The sequence below is a fragment of the Anomaloglossus baeobatrachus genome, chromosome 5 (assembly GCF_048569485.1).
Source record: "Anomaloglossus baeobatrachus isolate aAnoBae1 chromosome 5, aAnoBae1.hap1, whole genome shotgun sequence".
NCBI lineage: Eukaryota > Metazoa > Chordata > Amphibia > Anura > Aromobatidae > Anomaloglossus > Anomaloglossus baeobatrachus.
Genome location: NC_134357.1, coordinates 304,874,345 through 304,894,726, shown reverse-complemented (window position 1 = coordinate 304,894,726; position 20,382 = coordinate 304,874,345). Strand labels below are relative to the sequence as shown.

The following is a 20,382-nucleotide window of genomic DNA, read 5'->3' as shown; positions in this document are numbered from 1 at the left end:
GGTCTGAAAAGAGCACTCTCCCATGCTGCTAGCGAAGGCATCTTTGCATCTGTAGGATTGCAGGGGTGTGGGGACACTTAAGGCCCAGTTACACGCAACGACATCGCTAACGAGATATCGCTGGGGTCACGGAATTCGTGACGCGTATCCGGCCTCGTTAGCGACGTCATTGCGTGTGACACCTACGATCGACCGCTAACGATCCGAAAAACGACAAATCGTAGATTGTTGATGCGTCTTTCCTTTCCCAAATATCGTTGCTCATTTTGGACGCAGGTTGTTAATCGTTCCTGAGGCGGCACACATCGCTACGTGTGACACCCAGGGAACGACGAACAACAGCGTTCCTGCATCCTCCGGCAACGAGGTTGGAGTGACGTTAATGCGGCTGCTCTCCGCCCCTCCGCTTCTATTGGTGGCCCGCTGTGTGACGTCACTGTGACGTTGCACGAACCTCCCCCTTAAAAAAAGTTTGCTCGCTGGCCACAGCAACGTCGTTAGGAAGGTATGTGCGTGTGATGCGTACTAGCGATATTGTTCGCCACGGGCAGAGATTTGCCCATGACGCACACACGATGGGGGCGGGTGCGATCGCTAGCGACATCGTTGCGTGTAAAGCGGCCTTTAAGATGTCGGATCTAGCAATCCAGCCAGCATCAGACTGGCATTTGCAAACTCTTAAGCATACAACCTACAAGCGGCGTGTGCCCCTTGCCTAGGAAACCGGTGACTCCGAGATTGTAGATTGGCCGGTAACAAGCTGTACACTATAGAATTAAAATCCTTCTGTTCTTGAGAATGGAAGGCTTTTTAATAAGAAGTAAATTGCTAACTTGCTTATTTTTCCAAGCAATTACAATTTTAACCAGTTAAGAACTTGAAACAACCCTTTTAAAGAAACACTCGGATCTCATTTTTTTAATTACATCTTTGCCTTGGTTTGCATAGTACAAGTAAAATTTGCTTTTAATTTATCGTCAGTAAAGAGCCGGGTAAGAGCAAATCTGCATTGCTGAAGGCTGCTATTAAAAGGGAACCGGTCATCAGATTTGTCCCCCATAAGATGTGGTCACCACAGTAAGCTTATATATACAGCATTCTAGAATACTGTATATAAGAGCCCTGGCTGCTCTGTATAACATAAAAAACACCTTTATTATACTCACCTGCGGGACTTTCCGGTCGGATGGCCGTCGCTGGTCTTGATCCAGCGCCTCCTATCAGCTTGTGATCGCCGTCCTTGTTCCCTGCTCCTTGTGGATGACACGTCCTACATCATCCACACAGAGTCCTCCATAATGTAGGACGTGTCATCCACACAGAACAGGGAAAGAAGACAATGATAGAAATAAGAGAGTAGGCACCGGATGAAGACAAGCAACGGTCATGTTATTGGACCTGGTATACTGAATATACAGTATTCTGGAATGCTGTATACAAGAGCTTACGTGTGGTGACCACAGTTTGTAGGGTACAAATCTGTTGATAGAGTCCCTGTAAGGCTATGTGCCCACGCTACAGGATTTACCGCGGATTTTGCCGCGGATTTACCGCGGATTTGCCGAAAATCTGCAGCAGCAGCACTTCCAAGCCATTTAAATGGCATTTTGGAAATGCTGTGTCCATGCTGCGGATTTTTCCGCGGCGGATTTGCCGCGGATTTTGATCCGGAAAAATCTGCAGCATGTCAATTGTTTGGTGCAGATTTGGTGCGGATTTTTGGCTTTGAATGGGAAAAAAAAAAAAAAAAAATCCGCATCAAAATCCGCGGCAAATCCGCGGCAAATCCGCGGGTGCGGATTTGCCGCGAAAGTCGCGGATTTTCAGGCAAAAAAATCCGCAGGGACATTCTAGCGTGGGCACATAGCCTTAAGCTACGTTCACACATCAGTTTTTTTTCCATCAGGCACAATGCGGGAAAAAACGGATCTGGCACCGGATCCTTTTTATCCCCATTGATTTGTATTAGCGCCAGATTGTGCCTGATGGCCTTGCGTTGCATGCAGCTTTTGACGGATCCGATGTAATTACTCAATGCGGCAGCTGAATGGAACGTCTCATTGAACGTTTTTTGTCTCTGAAAAAAAAACGTATCTGATTTACAATGGAAGCCTATGGACGCTGGATCCAGCGCGATGCGGCAAAAAACGGATGTGGCCGCCGGATCCATTTTTTTAAACTAAGCATGCTCTAATTTAATGAAAAAAACGGATCCAGCAAAAAAACAGACGAAACTGATGCAAAAACCGGATGTGCCGGATCCGTTTTTTTGACGGATCAGGTATACCGGATCCATAAAGAAAAAAAAAGGATCAGGCGCATCCGTTTTTGCATATTCTGCGCCAGATCCGTTGCATCAGGCACATGCCGGATTGTGCCTGATGCCAAAAAACTGATGTGTGAACGTAGCCTTAGGCTGCTTTCACACATCAGTTTTTTAGCATCAGGCACGATCCGGCGAAAAAACCGATGCGACAGATCCGGCGAAAAAATGGGTCAGTTGCATCAGTTTTTTCCATCAGTTCCTTCAGTTTTTTGATGGATCCGTTGTGATACTGAGCATGCTCAGTTAAAAAAAAATGGATCCGGTGCCGTATCTGGTTTTTGCCGGCATCCATAGGCTTCCATTATAAAACACGCCATACGGTGGCGGATGCGGCATGATGCGGTTTTTGACGGAGACAAAAAACGTTCCCCTCAGCGTTACATTCGGCCGCCAGACAAGCAATTTTGCCAGATCTGGCAAAAGCCATATGGAACGCAAGGCCATCCGGCGCTAATAGAAGTCTATGGGGGAAAAAACAGATCCGGCGTCAACAGACGCCGGATCCGCTCTTTCAGGTTTTTGCCGGATTGTGCCTGATGACAAAAAACTGATGTGTGAAAGCAGCCTCATGGGAGTCTTTATATTAGTCCAATGGGAATACATACATAGAGAGACTGATTTCTGGTCCGCACAGAAGACACTATGATTCAGAGTCTGATTGTTATTCCTAAAGGAGTGGAACGAAGATGAAAACTGCGCAGTAAAACGCATTTCCCAGGGGGCTTCTTAAATCAGTGTGCCGTTACTTAAGGAAATCTTCTATATCCCAGGTTTTCTTTTCTTAGGATTTTCATACTTACTTTTGATCTAATACCAGAAGTCCATTCTTCTGTAGATACCTCAGTTCCTGTGATGCTTCAAACAAGCCATGAAGGCTGACTGCAGGGGAGAGCTTATTCCAGCGCTGTAAAATAGGGAATTATAACCAGGGAAACATATTACGAAAAGTCCTCATGCACCCTGGATAGCTGTTAGTCAAACCTTCATTCACCCGACAGTCATCTCCCCTGACTTTGCATACACAGGAATGCTCGGCCGAGCGCTCCTGTGTTGTCTATATCAGAGCCGCTGTCCGACTCCTCCGGCAGCAGATTACACAAAAGGATCGGCTTCTGAAAGTCCAATGTGCTGATCCTTTTCTACCTAACATCATTTGTCGGGAGGAGACACGGGAGGCTCCCACATACATTAGGCTGTCGGACGATCTTGCTGATAACCGTGCCATCAGCCGACTTTAGTTTAATGTATGTATGGAGAATATGTTTTTACAATACATTTCATTACTATTCAAGTCTCAACCATATTTATGTCCAACAAATACCATCCTGGCAACATCATGACTGCACATATGGCCATGTCATCCACCATAAATATGTATGCCATTGAATTTCTGACTTTAGTGTCTTTTGGTTGAATGACACTATCTCTGATCCAATCTATTCCCTTTGGTATTGAGGGAAGGCTGTAACAAAAATTGCAGGAGTAGATAAGGGGTGAATAGGGCATACTTATCAATTTATGTACACTTGACTGCCATATCAATCAAACTCCTTACCATTAGCTCACACCTACTGAGCACTACAATGCTCAGTACTCCTAAAGAGCACTTGGATGTTCGATCGGCGTGACTTGACTGAACAATCAATGGGGAGCTTGAGTATTTTTCCTGAAGAAATGATCAAGTTGCCCATTGACTTCCAGTATACTCAGGTCCTTGAGTCGCGCCCATCCGAACATCCAAGTGCTTGTTACAAGTACCGAGCACCCAAGCATGGTAGCGCTCACTCATCTCTACTCACATCGTCTATGAAGAAGGCTTCGCAGGCGAATGGCAATCTGTGACATTTATTTAGTAAAACATTACACCACAAGAAACTGTTAATGAGATGTTACAGCATCATGTTCTGCGGAATATTGCAAATGTTCCACTAAAACAGCATACGGTTCTGTGGACCATCTGTAGCCTACAATTTTGGAGCTGAATCCTATTTTTTATTATTTACTCCTGATGTCTATGAAACTTAGTTGTCCAGTGTCCATGTAAACACAATCTGTTTGGCAGCTTTACGGTTACAGTTTCCAATTCCGTCTCCGTTCTCAGCACATTGGCCTTACCTTATGCGATATTCCAGTGTCTGTCCGTAAACCCAAAACTAACAGTTCTGAAATGCTGGAAATAAGCATCAATGTGTTAATGACAATAGGCAACATCAACAAGCTGTAAGTTGTACATAAAAATGGCTGCAGTGGGTTTAAAATCCTAGAGGAACATTTTTTATATATTTTTCTGGTTTTACAATCAAAATATCCTTTGCACATGTCCTCACGATAACTTCACATCATTGACAACCCACAACAGTTACTGCTTTAAATGCTTATTCCCAACATTCAAAGCCATCACCGTTCCACAGGTTGGGAAATCCGCTGTTCTCCTGGACTGATCTTTCACTCTGAGTTCATCTGTAATATCTGTATTCAGTGAAGACAGATTTTCCCATTACTGAGATAGGAGATGACAGTTGGTGCTTGTAAATCTCTATAGAGAGGAGGAGCTGTAGGCGGACAGACATTCTGCAGCAAGTTCTACTAAAAAATAGAGCGGTGAGGGCCCAAACTGTCATCTCCTATCTCACTAATAGGGAAATCTATGTTCATTGAAGACAGATTTTACCTGTGAATTGGGAGTAGTGATCAGTGAGCACCCCCATGCTCAGGTGCTTGGTACTAGAAACAGGTTTGATGCTAGGCAGTTCTAGACCCGAGTACAGAGTATAAGGAAAGTCAATGGGAACCAGCATTTTTTGGAAGATCTTCCCATGCCCGAGCTCTCACCCGTCCGACCTGCTCTTTACAAGTACCGAGCATAGTAGTGCTCACTCATCACTAATTGGGAGTGAGATCAGTCTAGGATGTCACTTACAGGCCTCTTTCATCTTTTTGAGTGGGAGAACATGCACAATTGGTGGCTGACTAAATATTTTTTTCCCTCAGTGTAGAAATGTAGTATAGTTCTTCTGAAAAGCTATGTCACTTACGTCATGTGCAGACCAACCAGGGAGAAAAAAAGCTCATGCATAGGAGACGCGCAGACCCAAAAATAATTATATATATATATATATATATATATCACAGGGATCCTCAAAATAGTAAAGATTGATATAGAATTTTATTGAAACAATCAAGGTGACACATAAGACATACAATTAAAATCACTTAAAATACATATAAATAGAGAACCCCCACATCTCCAAGATGTGAAATATGGGGTACCGCCCTGTGTACATATGCAACAATGTATAAATCTGATCCCTAGAAAAACATATACTGGATCAATCCATAAATGTAATAACTCTTAACCATTAAGTCTATAACATAGGGACCACACCTGTGAGCTATACTGGTAGTGAGTCCAATGGGATAGCAGCTATCAATATATGACAGAACAAGGGCATGCAAGTCATACAGTAATTACAATAACCAGGCATGAATCATGCAAAAAAGAAAGGAAAATCATAAAAACCCTTGTCCAGAGATCCCAAAGATGGCTCACAATCAGGTGCCCAAGTGAAAAGCTACATCAAGCTCCCAACCAGTGAAGGGCGCTACAGAAACAAGGAGGTACCCACAATAGGGAGGGATGTGGGGGACCCCACGCGTATCGCTGTGAACAGCTTCGTCAGGGGAGAGTGTATCCCTGATTGCAATTAGAACGGGTATTTATAGAGGATCACAGTCTTAATTAATTGTAAAGTAACAACTTAATTACATACCATGAGTGGTGTGCGTATTTGAGCGTGGCAGCCGGCTGTAAACATGGAAACCGGAAGTGGGAGAGGGGGTGGTTTTAAGACCCGGACCCAGCGTTATAGCTAGAAATATGTACCATGTATCTAGCCATATAATCATATAGTCATATAGTCATCCATGCTATATATCATATGTATAGAAAGCCGGTTTTCGCAGGAGAAAATAACAGATAAATAAATACTTAAGGATCCTATGTCGGCTCCGCTGTGACCGGAAATGATGTTCCTCCTTTAGGTTACCATGGATGCAGAGAATGCTAAGGTCACCACGCATGTCAGAGCACCCGGCGCTCCAGCAAAGCTGGATGTCAGATGTTAAAGTGAAAACACCGGTCAGAGGAGAGATCTCCCATTAGTATCTGGTTACAAACAGCATCCAGGGAGGATGTGTCATACAGAAATCTGAAGACATGTAAAGTAGCAGATAAAATCCGCAGGATATATAAATAGGTCAACAAGAACTATATTATAAGATAGATAAAACGGCGATAAGGAGGCATAGCTAAATGCTACACATATGCATGTACACATTTATGTTGAATGCCAGATTACAAAGAGAATATTTTTAACCCAATAGGGGTAAAGCACAGATGTACATAATATGCCCACCAAAAGGTGGCGAATCCCCATAAGATGGCCGCTATAGGTTAATTCCTGCTCAAAACATGTGTCACAAATATGAAAGTTCGAATCCCTCTTAAACCATCAAAACAGTTAGTACCACCCAGGTGGATTTATCCTGTATCAAAGTGCCCAAAGATTATTAGTCACAAATACATGCATGTAGAGCAAAAGAACACCCGCTGAGCTGAAAATAACTACTAGTACCACCAAAAGCGGATGTATCATGTACAATATCTGTACACCCAAGGTTGGAAAAAAAAAAAAAAAAAAAAAAAAAAAAAAAAAAAAAACAGGCATTATAAAAATATGGCTGTTGTGCACACCACTGAAAATTCGGCGGATTAACTATAAATTGGGGCGACTCAGTGGGTGCAATCATAAGTAGGAATTGGGGGTATGATGTTATATGACCACAAAGAGAAAGAAGAAATGAACCCATGAGAGGAACATAATCTGTATACAAAATGCAAACAAGATGCAAACAAAATGCTATCCGATTGGGAGCATAGAGAGATTTAGAGTAAATATTGAGTAGCACAGGAGGGCAACCAGATTGATGAGCCATCCTGGTATGGGATGAAACATATGTATACACACAATTATGTACAATTGGCCTCAAAAAAGTGACAGGCTATCCATATTGCTCCAAAATGGTGTATGTGGCACAAGGTCTCATTTGACCTAGCAAAAGCAAGAAATGAGTTTTAGGTTCCGGCCAAAGTGTTCCAAGACCCATATAGATTGTAACCCCACGGGACCAGCAGGGACATCTTCATCCAATAGTGTCCATGTAGGTACACAAGTAATTGGGCAGGATGTAGGTGCCGTCCGTATATCGTTTCCTTCAAGGTAGAGAGAATCATGCAGTGGTATAACCCCTCTCAGGTAAGATGACTTGGATGAGGTTCCAATGCTTTAAAGCCACAGATGAACGCCAAGGTTACCAACCACTTGTCTCTGTTTGTATCCGCCGATATAGCCAGAAAACCAAAGTGCAGGACACACACTCAATCCAGTCCAAAGGAAACAAGAGGGAGAGAACCATTCCTAGCGTTGTAACTGCGGAGAATAACCAAAAAAGATGGAGGAGAGGGTAAGAATCAAATACGAGACTACGTATTAGCCAAGAAAACCGGTATACAGTAGCTCTTCATTGAGCCCCGATGGTGTGAGAGATTTCAGGTTAAAAATCCATCTTGCCTCAATTTGTAATAAAGGTTTCAGGAGAGACCCACCTCTTCCATTCGTAGTTATCCTCTGGAGACCTACAAAACGTAGCCCACGACAAGAACCCTGATGGTATTGAAGGAAGTGCGCAGCTACCGAAGTGAGTGTTCGTCCCTTTTTCTGATCAGACCTGGCCAAGTTGATGGTCGACATGTGTTTCTGTGCCCTTTTCCGCAGTTCTTGGGATGTTTGTCCCACATAGACCTTCTGACAAGGGCAGATAATCGCATAAATTACATTAGAGGTCTTACAATTAACATATCCATTTAGTCTGTGTGGGACAGCGTCAAGGGGATTCTGAAAAACATCTCTGACGGGTTGCATAAAGGGACACACATTACACTCACCGCATGGGTAAGATCCCCGTAGTGTAATGCCTCTGTTCAATTTCGTCGTCGGTCTCCTAAAATGGCTCCTCGTCAATAGGTCTCTGAGTCTGGGCGCTCTCCTGGCTGTGACAAAGGGCACATCACTCACAAAGGATGCGGTCTGGCAGTCAGATCTAATGATCTTCCAATGTTCCCGCAAGATCCCTCTTACCTGTTGCCAGTGGCTGTTGTAGTCAGTTATCAATCGTAACGGTTGGTCCGCCACTGGTCCTTTTCGGATGAGCAGATCTTGTTGAGACTCATGCTTGGCCCTTTGAAAGGCTGAGGAGATAACTCCCCTGGGGTAACCCCTGTGTTTCAGCCGCTTAGTCAGATCGCAGGCCTGGCTCTGAAAATCTTCATCCGTGGAGCAGTTGCGGCGTACCCGTAAAAATTGTCCCACTGGTACTCCCCTTCTTGTGTGAAAAGGGTGGAAACTGTCATAGCGCAAGAGTCCGTTTGTGGCTGTCGGCTTGCGATATAAATTCGTGATGATGTGTCCATCTTCCAATCTAATGGTCAAATCCAAAAAGGATGCTGTGGAGGATGATAAATTAGAGGTCAAAAGGATGTTATGATTATTGATGTTAAGATCATTGAGGAAGTCGTGGCAACTTTCCTCTGTACCCGTCCACAAAAAGAATACATCATCGATGTACCTCCGCCAATGCAAAACATGCTCCCTGTAGTGGTGGGAAGGATACACGTAGGTATCCTCCCACCACCCCAAGAACAAGTTTGCATAAGCCGGCGCGCATCGCGCCCCCATCGCGACTCCTGCGACCTGTTTGAAAAAGACGTTGTCGAATAGAAAATAGTTGTGTTCTAACACAAATTTACAAAGGTCAAGCAGAAAGGAGTCGTGCATCCTGTCTGAATTCGACTGTTTCCCCAAAAAATATGTCAAGGCCCCAATGCCATCCTCATGTTTAATGTTTGAATACAGTGATTCAACATCGCACGTAACTATTAAAGTCTGAGGGGGTATCGTGACACTGAGACAAAAACGGATAAAGTCAGAGGAATCCTGTATATAGGATGGTAGCTGTAATACTAGGGGCTGAAGAAAAAAGTCAATGTATGTGCCCGCCCTCTCACACAGACTTCCAACGCTTGACACAATGGGGCGGCCAGGTGGTTTAGAGGCATGCTTGTGCACCTTAGGAAGCATATAAAATGTGGGTATAACAGGATGCTCCACCCACATATATTTGCGCTCCTGGTTATTAATAATGCCAAGGCCACAAGCACCATCAAGCAGGGTTTTTAATTTTTTATGGAACACCATGGTGGGATCAGATGGCATCCTGGTATAACACTTAGCGTTGTTCAGTTGTCTAAGGGCCTCCTCTAGATATAATGAGGTAGGCCACAGAACAATGTTGCCACCCTTGTCCGCCTCCTTGATGATGAAGGAGTTGTTCTCCTTTAACTGGTGCAAGGCTGTTTTTTCGGCAGGACTTAGGTTATTCTCCGTAATGACCCTGGTAGGTAATCTCATGATATCAGTCCTGACGAGGTCGAAAAAGGTTTTAACCGCAGGTACTAGGGAGAGTGGCGGTGTGACCAGAGACTTACATCTGTGTGGAAAGGTCCTCCGACCTGTGGTACCCTCATTTTCTTGGAGCAGATCAAGAAGGTCCTGGAAAACCTGTCTGTCCGTGTCCTGCAGATGATCTAGCATGTCTGGTTTCTTGTGGATCACTCTGAGAACCAGATGTCTGCAAAACAGATATAAGTCTTTAATCAACGTGAATTTGTCCAACCTGTGCGTGGGTACAAATGTGAGCCCTTTTTGAAGTACAGAAACCTCCCCTGGTGTCAAAACATGATCAGAGAGGTTAATAATCTGCAATTGATCACCCTTGTCAGGCTCACCTGTATCTGATGGTTCTTGTTGATTGGTTCGTACCCGATCCAGTGTGTCCGCCACATCCATTAATTGCGTTTGTGTCGTTTGTAATGCTGGTAATTCACGCGGGTTTTTGGCCTGGTGACCCGCTTGGTTGGATCTCCTGCCCCTCCTGCCTCGTCTAGTCCTATGTCTGGCTCGCTGCTGGCTGAGGATAAAAAATCTTCACTCGTGTTGATATTATTCGCCATATTACCGGGCCGAGTTCTGCCATGGGTACCCTGAGTAAAAGATTTCCATCTGGAGTTGCCCCCATGTTTCCACTTATAAGCCTTATTAGCCTCGAAATCTGCCCTGTCTCTAGCCAGCTTGCTGCGCTTCCGTGCGATCAAATCCGACTCATATTTGTCTAGGGTATCTTTCATGGAGACTCGAAATGATTGTATCTGTTGTATAGTATCAAACTTATTTAATTTGTCCTCCATTTCCTTTATCTCTCTCTTGACGTTGGAAAATAGTTCCCTGTCATGCTCCAACAACATGTTAATGATTACATGGGAGCACCTCAATAGGCCCTGTTCCCATGTTTTTTGAAAATCACTACTGGGCTCCCATGCTGGGAATATTTGTACCCGTAACCCTCTAGGACAAATATTTGCCCCTAAGTATTCTTCCAGGCTTCGAATGTTCCAGTGTAATCGGATGCCTTTCTTGTGCAAAGCCAATAAATCATTGGAACATTTAGAAAAATCTGAATCAAAAGCTATCTCAGAATTCACAAGGAGGGGATTGTTGTTAAGCTGGGAGCGCCAACTCGCCTCCCGTGCCTCCCAGTCCATGATACACAACCTTCTGCCACAAGGTATTTATATATACAATATATGAAGTAACCAATAATTAATTATATTTGCGTGCTACCCAAAAGACAAGAACCCTGTAACAGGGACAAGTAATTTGAAATTGGAAAAACCTCGGGTGCACAGCCTATGGATCAATTAATGGGATGCTGCGTCCTGCATGAAAAAGCGAAGACCAACCAGGGAGAAAAAAAGCTCATGCATAGGAGACGCGCAGACCCAAAAATAATTATATATATATATATATATATATATCACAGGGATCCTCAAAATAGTAAAGATTGATATAGAATTTTATTGAAACAATCAAGGTGACACATAAGACATACAATTAAAATCACTTAAAATACATATAAATAGAGAACCCCCACATCTCCAAGATGTGAAATATGGGGTACCGCCCTGTGTACATATGCAACAATGTATAAATCTGATCCCTAGAAAAACATATACTGGATCAATCCATAAATGTAATAACTCTTAACCATTAAGTCTATAACATAGGGACCACACCTGTGAGCTATACTGGTAGTGAGTCCAATGGGATAGCAGCTATCAATATATGACAGAACAAGGGCATGCAAGTCATACAGTAATTACAATAACCAGGCATGAATCATGCAAAAAAGAAAGGAAAATCATTGATTTTCCTTTCTTTTTTGCATGATGTGGGGGTTCTCTATTTATATGTATTTTAAGTGATTTTAATTGTATGTCTTATGTGTCACCTTGATTGTTTCAATAAAATTCTATATCAATCTTTACTATTTTGAGGATCCCTGTGATATATATATATATATATATATATAATTATTTTTGGGTCTGCGCGTCTCCTATGCATGAGCTTTTTTTCTCCCTGGTTGGTCTTCGCTTTTTCATGCAGGACGCAGCATCCCATTAATTGATCCATAGGCTGTGCACCCGAGGTTTTTCCAATTTCAAATTACGTCATGTGCAGGGCATTACAGTAGCTTAAGTATTCAAGGTTACAGCCACGCATATAGGAAAAATTAGTTGCTAGTGGTCGTAACCATGGATACCTAAGCTACTGCAATGCCCTGCACATGAGGTAAGAGACATGGCTATATCAGGAGAACTATACTACATTTATAATTGGAAGCATTTGCTAATATTCTTATTATTACACCTACTACATTTTGAGATATATTCTTGGAGATGGGAATAACCCTTTAAAGGACTGAATTTGTTATGCTTTACTCTGACTTTATCTGAAAGGAAGGTAAAACTAGTTTGGAAACCAAACCACTGTACTTATGCAATTGTCTTGAGGCAGCACGGACTGTTCTTGCATTGGAAGACCTGGTCCAACCAGTGTCTCCCGATCTTAGCTAATCGCTTCGTAGGAAGGCATATATGAAGCCGTTCGCTCAGGTCGGAAGATACAGTGGTCAGGCCGAGCCTTTTGATCACGAACCAAGCAAACACTGAATGGAGCTGCCGCTGCTGGCGATGACAGATTGGGAGAAGTCCATTGTAACATGTAGGGTTACTCACAGTATATCATCTTTTACAATTTGGATTTTGCAAAAGAATCGGCTAAGATTTAACGTATAGAACAAGTAATACTCACATATCAAAGTCATTCTGCTCAGTCACTTTCCGCGTGCCGTGTCCATAGCGCCTGACTTCCTTCATCCATGGTTCTGGCTCCAGCGTCTGAATGCGAGCTTGCCTCCGTTTACCCTGACTAGTGTGGACTACAAACCTTCCATGGGCTCCTGTAAGAAGGAAACCACATTCACCAAAATCCATGACATATTCAGCTCTTTGTTTGTTTGTTTTTTGCAATTTCCATTTTGAACAAATATTCATAAGACCAGATTCACAAGCTTTTTTTTTTTTCTTTTTAAAAGGGTCTATGTTTTCAACACAAGCCTTGTCCACATAGACAACATCAAGAAGTTTCTGCCTTGTATTATACTGTCACTCTTCCATCAGCAGATCTTCGGGCTAGCAGTGTTTATAGAAGGGGTTTTTTGACTCCCCTAAAACATTAAAAGGGTTGTCCACTATTTTTACATTGATGGCCTATCCTTATGCGGGCGTCACACGTTACGATATATCTGGCGATATGTCGTCGGGGTCACGTCGTTAGTGACGCACATCCGGCAACGTCAGAGATATCGTACTGTGTGACACCTCCTAACAGTCTTAACGACTGTGAACGAGCAAAAATACTCACCTTATCGGTGCTCGTTGACACGTCGTTCATTTTCATAATCTCGTTCCTCCTTCTATCGCCGGTTGTTCGTCGCTCCCGTGGCAGCACACGTCGCTCCGTGTGACACCCCGGGAGCGACGAACACAGCTTACTTGCATCCCGCCGGCAATGCGGAAGGAAGGAGGTGGGCGGGATATTTACGTCCTGCTCATCTCCGCCCCTCCGCTTTGATTGGCCGGCTGCCGTGTGACGTCGCTGTGACGCCGAACGTCCCTCCCCCTTCAGGATGTGGATGTTCGCCGCCCACAGCGACATCACCCGGGAGGTAAGTGCGTGTGACAGGGGGTTAACGACTTTGTGCGCCACGGGCAACTAATTGCCCGTGACGCACAAATGACGGGGGCAGGTGCAATCACATATGCAATCGCACGATTTGTCGTCCCGTGTGACGCCCGCATTAGGATAGGTCATCAATATCTGATCGGCCAGGGTCCCACATCCCGCACCAGCTGTTCCTAATGCCAACAGCAGGTGGTCAGAAATGCTCAGTTCTATGGCTGTCCCACCTTCTAATACAGGCCACAGCTGGGTACTGCACATCCACTTTCTATTGATTTGAATAGGAGGCAGAGGTGCAGTACCTGGGCTGCTATCAGTTGACGGGGCAGCTCTGGAATTGAGCATTTCCGACCGCCTGCTGCTGACACTGAGAACAGCTAATCGGTGGATGTGCCAAGTGTCGGACCCTGTCCGATCAGACATTGATGACTAATCCTAAGGACAGGCCATCAATGTTAAAGTAGTGGACAACCTCTTTAAGAATTAATTGTGTGAACCCACTTAATAGGTGTCATTCCTTGACTTGAATTGGAAGAAATCATAATTGTGGTCTAAATGAGATCAGAAGTCTTTTGTTAAAAGGTAACAAATATTTTAGATCCTATTGGTACATCTTATAGCTTGCATTCTGTGAATCTTTCAGTTTGGACATTGCAGCGTGGCTTTTAGACTTGAGTTTCATTGCATTGAAACTTTGTGAAATTTTCTACCTTTTTTTTGTATTAATTTATTGTGAATTTCAAGATCTCTGCCTTGAGTCAGTGAGTACTAACCTTTATGATTTACAATTCAATGAAAATCTAGACCCAGCGCAGACATATCAGTGGGGTGGACCAATGGCGTAACTATAGTTTGACGGGCCATTGTGCAAAATTTGGACCGAGCCCCCCCCTCCACGTACACTGACACTTAGGGTACAGGATAATGACACTGACACTCGGGGTACAGGATAATGACGCTGACACTTGGCTCTTACCCTCAGCACCCAGGTTTCCCATGACCTGAAATCCCTCTATCAGCAAACAGCTTTCCCATGTTCTGATATCCATCTGGTCCTCAGCACCCAGCTTTCCCATGCTCTGCTATACATCATACCCTCAGCAGCCAGCTTTCCCATATCAGAGCATGGGAAAGCTGGGTGCTGAGAGATGTACAACAGAGCATGGGAAAGCTGGGTGCTGAGGGAAAGAGCCTTTTTCCCTCAGCACAAAACATTCCCATCCCATGCTTGTATCTTTGTCCCCCCTCGTATATAGTTCTCTAAATACTATAATGGCCCCCACATAGCCTTCCATATAGTATAAAGAGTCCCACATAACCCTTCATATATTAGAATGCACCTCCATAGTCCTCCATGTATTATAATGCATTTCCCATAGTCCTCCATGTATAATTCACCCCATAGTTCTCCATATATTATACTGCACCACAGTCCTCCATGTTTTATAAAGCACCCCCATAGTCCACCATGTATAAAGTAGCCTCCATAGTCCTCCATATATTATAATGTAGCCCCCATAGTCCTATATGTATTACAATGCAGCCCCATAAACCTTCACATTGTATTATGCAGCCCCATACTCCTCCATGTATAATGCACCCATATAGTCCATGTATAAGGTGTCCTTCATGATTATTATGCAGCCCCATAGACCTCCATGTATAATGCATCCCCATAGACCTTCATGTATAATGCAGCCTCATAGACCTCCATGTATAATGCAGCCAGCCCCTCCAGGGCCTCCATGTGTCATGCAGCCAGCTCCCCCAGGGCCTCCACATGTCATGCAGCCAGCCCCCCCCACCACCCGGGGCTTCCATGTGTCATGCAGCCAGCTTCCCCAAGGCCTCCATGTGTCCTGCAGCCAGCCCCCCCAGGGCCTCCATGTGTCCTGCAGCCAGCCCCCCCCAGGGCCTCCATGTGTCCTGCAGCCAGCCCCCCCCAGGGCCTCCATGTGTCCTGCAGCCAGCCCCCCCCCCCCAGGGCCCCCATGTGTCCTGCAGCCAGCCCCCCCAGGGCCTCCATGTGTCCTGCAGCCAGCCCCCCAGGGCCTCCATGTGTCCTGCAGCCAGCCCCCCCAGGGCTTCCATGTGTCATGCAGCCAGCTTCCCCAAGGCCTCCATGTGTCATGCAGCCAGCCTCCCCAGGACCTCCATGTGTCATGCAACCAGTCCCCCCCCAAGGCCTCCATATGTCATGTAGCTAGCCCTCCCCCCATGGCCTCCATGTGTCATGCAGCCAGCTCCCCCCCCCCCAGGACCTCCATGTGTCATGCAGCCAGCCCTCCCCCAGGGCCTCCATGTGTCATGCAGCCAGCTCCTCCAGGCCTCCATGTGTCCTGCAGCCAGCCCCCCAGGGCCTCCATGTGTCCTGCAGCCAGCCCCCCCAGGGCCTCCATGTGTCATGCAGCCAGCCCCCCCAGGGCCTCCATGTGTCCTGCAGCCAGCCCCCCAGGGCCTCCATGTGTCATGCAGCCAGCTTCCCCAAGGCCTCCATGTGTCCTGCAGCCAGCCCCCCCAGGGCCTCCATGTGTCATGCAGCCAGCCCCCCCAGGGCCTCCATGTGTCCTGCAGCCAGCCCCCCCAGGGCCTCCATGTGTCCTGCAGCCAGCCCCCCAGGGCCTCCATGTGTCCTGCAGCCAGCCCCCCCAGGGCTTCCATGTGTCATGCAGCCAGCTTCCCCAAGGGCTTCCATGTGTCATGCAGCCAGCTTCCCCAAGGCCTCCATGTGTCCTGCAGCCAGCCCCCCCAGGGCCTCCATGTATCCTGCAGCCAGCCCCCCCCAGGGCCTCCATGTGTCCTGCAGCCAGCCCCCCCCAGGGCCTCCATGTGTCCTGCAGCCAGCCCCCCCAGGGCCTCCATGTTTTATAAAGCACTCCCATAGTCCATCATGTATAAAGTAGCCTCCATAGTCCTCCATATATTATAATGTAGCCCCCATAGTCCTATATGTATTACAATGCAGCCCCATAAACCTTCACATTGTATTATGCAGCCCCATACTCCTCCATGTATAATCCACCCATATAGTACATGTATAAGGTGTCCTTCATGATTATTACGCAGCCCCATAGACCTCCATGTATAATGCATCCCCATAGACCTCCATGTATAATGCAGCCTCATAGACCTCCATGTATAATGCAGCCAGCCCCCCCAGGGCCTCCATGTGTCATTCAGCCAGCCCCCCCCCCACCCCCCGGGGCCTCCATGTGTCCATGTGTCATGCAGACAACCCCCTCACCCCCCCGGGGCCTTTATGTATCATGCAGCCAGCCCCCCCCCCCATGGCCTCCATGTATCATGCAGCCAGCCCCCCCTCCATGTGTCATGCAGCCAGCCCCCCACGGCCTCTATGTGTCATGCAGCCAGCCTCCCCAGGACCTCCATGTGTCATGCAACCAGTCCCCCCCCAGGGCCTCCATATGTCATGTAGCTAGCCCTCCCCCCATGGCCTCCATGTGTCATGCAGCCAGCTCCCCCCCAGGACCTCCATGTGTCATGCAGCCAGCCCTCCCCCAGGGCCTCCATGTGTCATGCAGCCAGCTCCTCCAGGCCTCCATGTGTCCTGCAGCCAGCCCCCCAGGGCCTCAATGTGTCCTGCAGCCAGCCCCCCCAGGGCCTCCATGTGTCATGCAGCCAGCCCCCCCAGGGCCTCCATGTGTCCTGCAGCCAGCCCCCCAGGGCCTCCATGTGTCATGCAGCCAGCTTCCCCAAGGCCTCCATGTGTCCTGCAGCCAGCCCCCCCAGGGCCTCCATGTGTCCTGCAGCCAGCCCCCCCAGGGCCTCCATGTGTCCTGCAGCCAGCCCCCCCAGGGCCTCCATGTGTCCTGCAGCCAGCCCCCCCCAGGGCCTCCATGTGTCCTGCAGCCAGCCCCCCCCCCAGGGCCTCCATGTGTCCTGCAGCCAGCCCCCCCAGGGCCTCCATGTGTCATGCAGCCAGCCCTCCCCCCCAGGGCCTCCATGTGTCCTGCAGCCAGGCCCCCCCCCAAGGACTCCATGTGTCCTGCAGCCAGGCCCCCCCCAAGGACTCCATGCGTCCCCGTGTACTCCCTGATTTATAAAAAAAAAAAAAAAAAGTAAAAAACAAGTACTCACCTCTCTTCTCCTTCCACCGCAGCTCTGTCCTAACCTCTACTTGTTTCATTGCTGCTCGTCCTCACTTCTGTCCTCGTTTCCCCCGTAGCTCCGGTCGGCATCCTCCTGTGCTCTCACTACACATAGCAGTCACATAGGAGTGACATCACCGCGCAGACACGGGGGAAGACTGATGATGCATAGAGCGGCACCGGTCGCTCTGTGCAATATCAAAGCAGTGTGCGATATCAAAGCAGAGCACGGTGACGGGATCGTAGTGACGGGAGTGCGGTGATGCCAGGCAGGGGGGCCCGGTGTCAGCGGCGGCGACCGGGTCATATAGCGGCCGCAGCGCCGCGTGGTCTGCAGCAGAACAGCGCAGCTCCTCTCTCACAGAAACGAGCCGGCTACTGATTTGCAGGGCGGCCGCGGGCCCCTAACCTCCCGCGCCTGTACGCAATAGCGACCACAGTAGTTATGCCCCTCGGGTGGAGGAAGAATGCAGAGGTCAGCTCTGAATGTATGCAGAATGGAGGGAAGGGGCAGCACAAGGTTATAAAAGGGGGCATGGCCGGGAAGGGGGAGCACTTACCTTCATGGGAAATCCAGGAAAAGCTACATAGAAACAAAACGAGTAGATTCACACAGCCGTCATCAGTCAGGTACTTTTACTAATCCCAGATTTTACCTACCTGGTCCTATACCAATGTACTGATTTCCAAGCCAGTATGAGAGGTTGTGTTTGCTCACTGCACCCTACAAAAATGAAAGTGAAATCGGGTAAAATGCAACCAAACCTATGTAAGGCTGGTTTCACACTACGTTTATTTAACATCCGTCCTTAACGTTATTTTAGCGGAAATACGGATCCTGCTTTTACAGCAAATAACGTATGCAAACGCATCTGTTATTTTGCAGGATCCTGCACTGGATGTTTAGGGGCGGGCATTGGAGTCATGTGATCGGGAGTGAGGGGAACTAGACTGGGAGCCGGCTTCTGACAGCTGCAGACGCTGGTAACCAAGGTAAACATCGGCCTTGGATACCCGATATTTATCTTGGTTACGAGTGTCTGCAGCTGCTAGGAGCAGGGCTGCCTGCACAGGTAACCAACGTAAACATCGGGTAACTAAGATAAGTGGTTACGGGATATTTACCTTGGTTACGAGTGTCCGCAGCTCTCAGGTGGGAGAGAGAGGAAGGGGAGGAAGGGGGAAAGACAGAGATAGAGAGAGAGGGTGAGGGAGGGAGGAGGAGAGACAGACAGATCACGCGAGACTGGTTCTGGGCATGCTCAGTACTTTCTGGGCATGCTCAGTACAAAAGCAGGATCCTGTCTATCAGCATGCCAGCGTTCACATGCGTTTGCGTGCTGTTTAGTCAGGATCCAGCAATTTGCAGTATTTGGACGCAGCTCAAAAACGCTACAAGTAGCGTTTTTGAATCATGTTAAAAAACTGCAAGTCACTGGATCCTCACTATAACACACGCAAACGCAGGTGAACGGATGTTAACGCGAGTCCATTGCAAATGCATTGAAATGAAAACGCATTTGCACTGGATCCGTACTTCCGCTAAAATAACGTTTTCAACGGATGTTAAAAAGACGTAGTGTGAAACCAGCCTAACCATGAAACGTTTTCTTGGGGTATGTTCACACATCACATTTTTACTGCAAAAAATAACATTTTGCCAGCAAAGTAAATCATATTTCTGAAATCGAGAGGTTTTGGTTTGGGTTTTTTTCAAAACCTGCAGTATCTCAATTCTTTCAGTGTTTTTGTAGTTTCACCTGTTTTTGCTTTTTATGGTATTACAGTGAACTCAAATCTGAGAAAATCTGCACCATTTCATAAAACGGCAAAATGATCCAAGTCTCCTCCTGTGTCTAAAAAGGCCATGCTTCATTTCATAGACCATGAGGAAAGTAGTTGTCCTTTCTAGCACAGTGAAATAATAACTTCCCACTGATGAGACTTGGATATTGAGGGCCATGCAGCAACAAAAATTAAGGCTCTGTCCACACCTCATTTTTGGTCATGTCTGAGACAAACGTCTAAGGCCCCTTTCACACATCCGCTTTTTGCCATCAGTCACAATCCGCCGAAATGTGAAAAAAATTGATCCAGTGCTGGATCCGTTTTTTTCTCATTGACTTCTATTAGCAATGGATGGCCTCACGTTAAATCCGCCGTACGACGGATCCGTCGACAACTGTGACGGAGACAACGTCGATAGGAACATTTTTTGTGTGCGTCGTAAAAAGGGACAGCAACAGATCCGTCGCTAGTTGTAATGGAAGCCTATGGGTGCAGGATCCATCGTCATCCTCTCTCTCGTCCTGAATGGGTTCATATAGGTTTTCAAAAGGAAATAACCTTTGCCATGAAAAAATTATGTCACGACGGATCCGTTTGTTTTTTTTTTCTTTTACAGGATCCGTCGCATCAGCTTTACCACAATCTAAAACGGATCTGTCGCATCAGTCACAAAATGGATTGAGACTGATTAAAAAAACTGATGTGTCAAAAAGGCCTAAAGTATTCCCTGATTTATTTCTCTAAGGTTCCTACATAGGCCACGGTATAGTCATACAGGGCCATACATCAGTTAACTCCCATTATAAAAGAAAACATGACGCACAGTAGACATTTCTTTTACTGGGTCCATTTGCACAGCACAGTAGAATACAATTCCCTATATAATGCAATCCAAGGTATGGCA

General features: G+C 46.5%; 1 protein-coding gene across 3 annotated transcripts in view; it reads right to left on the bottom strand.

Moving 5' to 3' along the window:
• Positions 1–20,382, bottom strand: part of RSAD1 (radical S-adenosyl methionine domain containing 1) — a 33,567-nt gene that overhangs the window by 2,306 nt on the left and 10,879 nt on the right. The window contains exons 5-11 of one of the 3 annotated variants that reach the window (XR_012754259.1): positions 18,351–18,414; positions 12,652–12,799; positions 9,930–10,072; positions 8,524–8,888; positions 8,331–8,435; positions 7,992–8,190; positions 7,022–7,815 (exon numbers count right to left, since the gene is read on the bottom strand). Coding sequence is in view for 2 of the 3 variants with exons in the window: in XM_075349669.1 (XP_075205784.1) it covers positions 10,053–10,072; positions 10,230–10,411; positions 12,652–12,799; positions 18,351–18,414 (414 nt within the window). In the remaining variant the exon portion in view is untranslated. Of the gene's footprint in view, positions 1–3,126; positions 3,231–4,441; positions 4,497–7,021; positions 7,816–7,991; positions 8,191–8,330; positions 8,436–8,523; positions 8,889–9,929; positions 10,073–10,229; positions 10,412–12,651; positions 12,800–18,350; positions 18,415–20,382 lie in introns of those variants that run through there. The other 2 variants (XM_075349668.1, XM_075349669.1) reach the window with 2 other exon arrangements.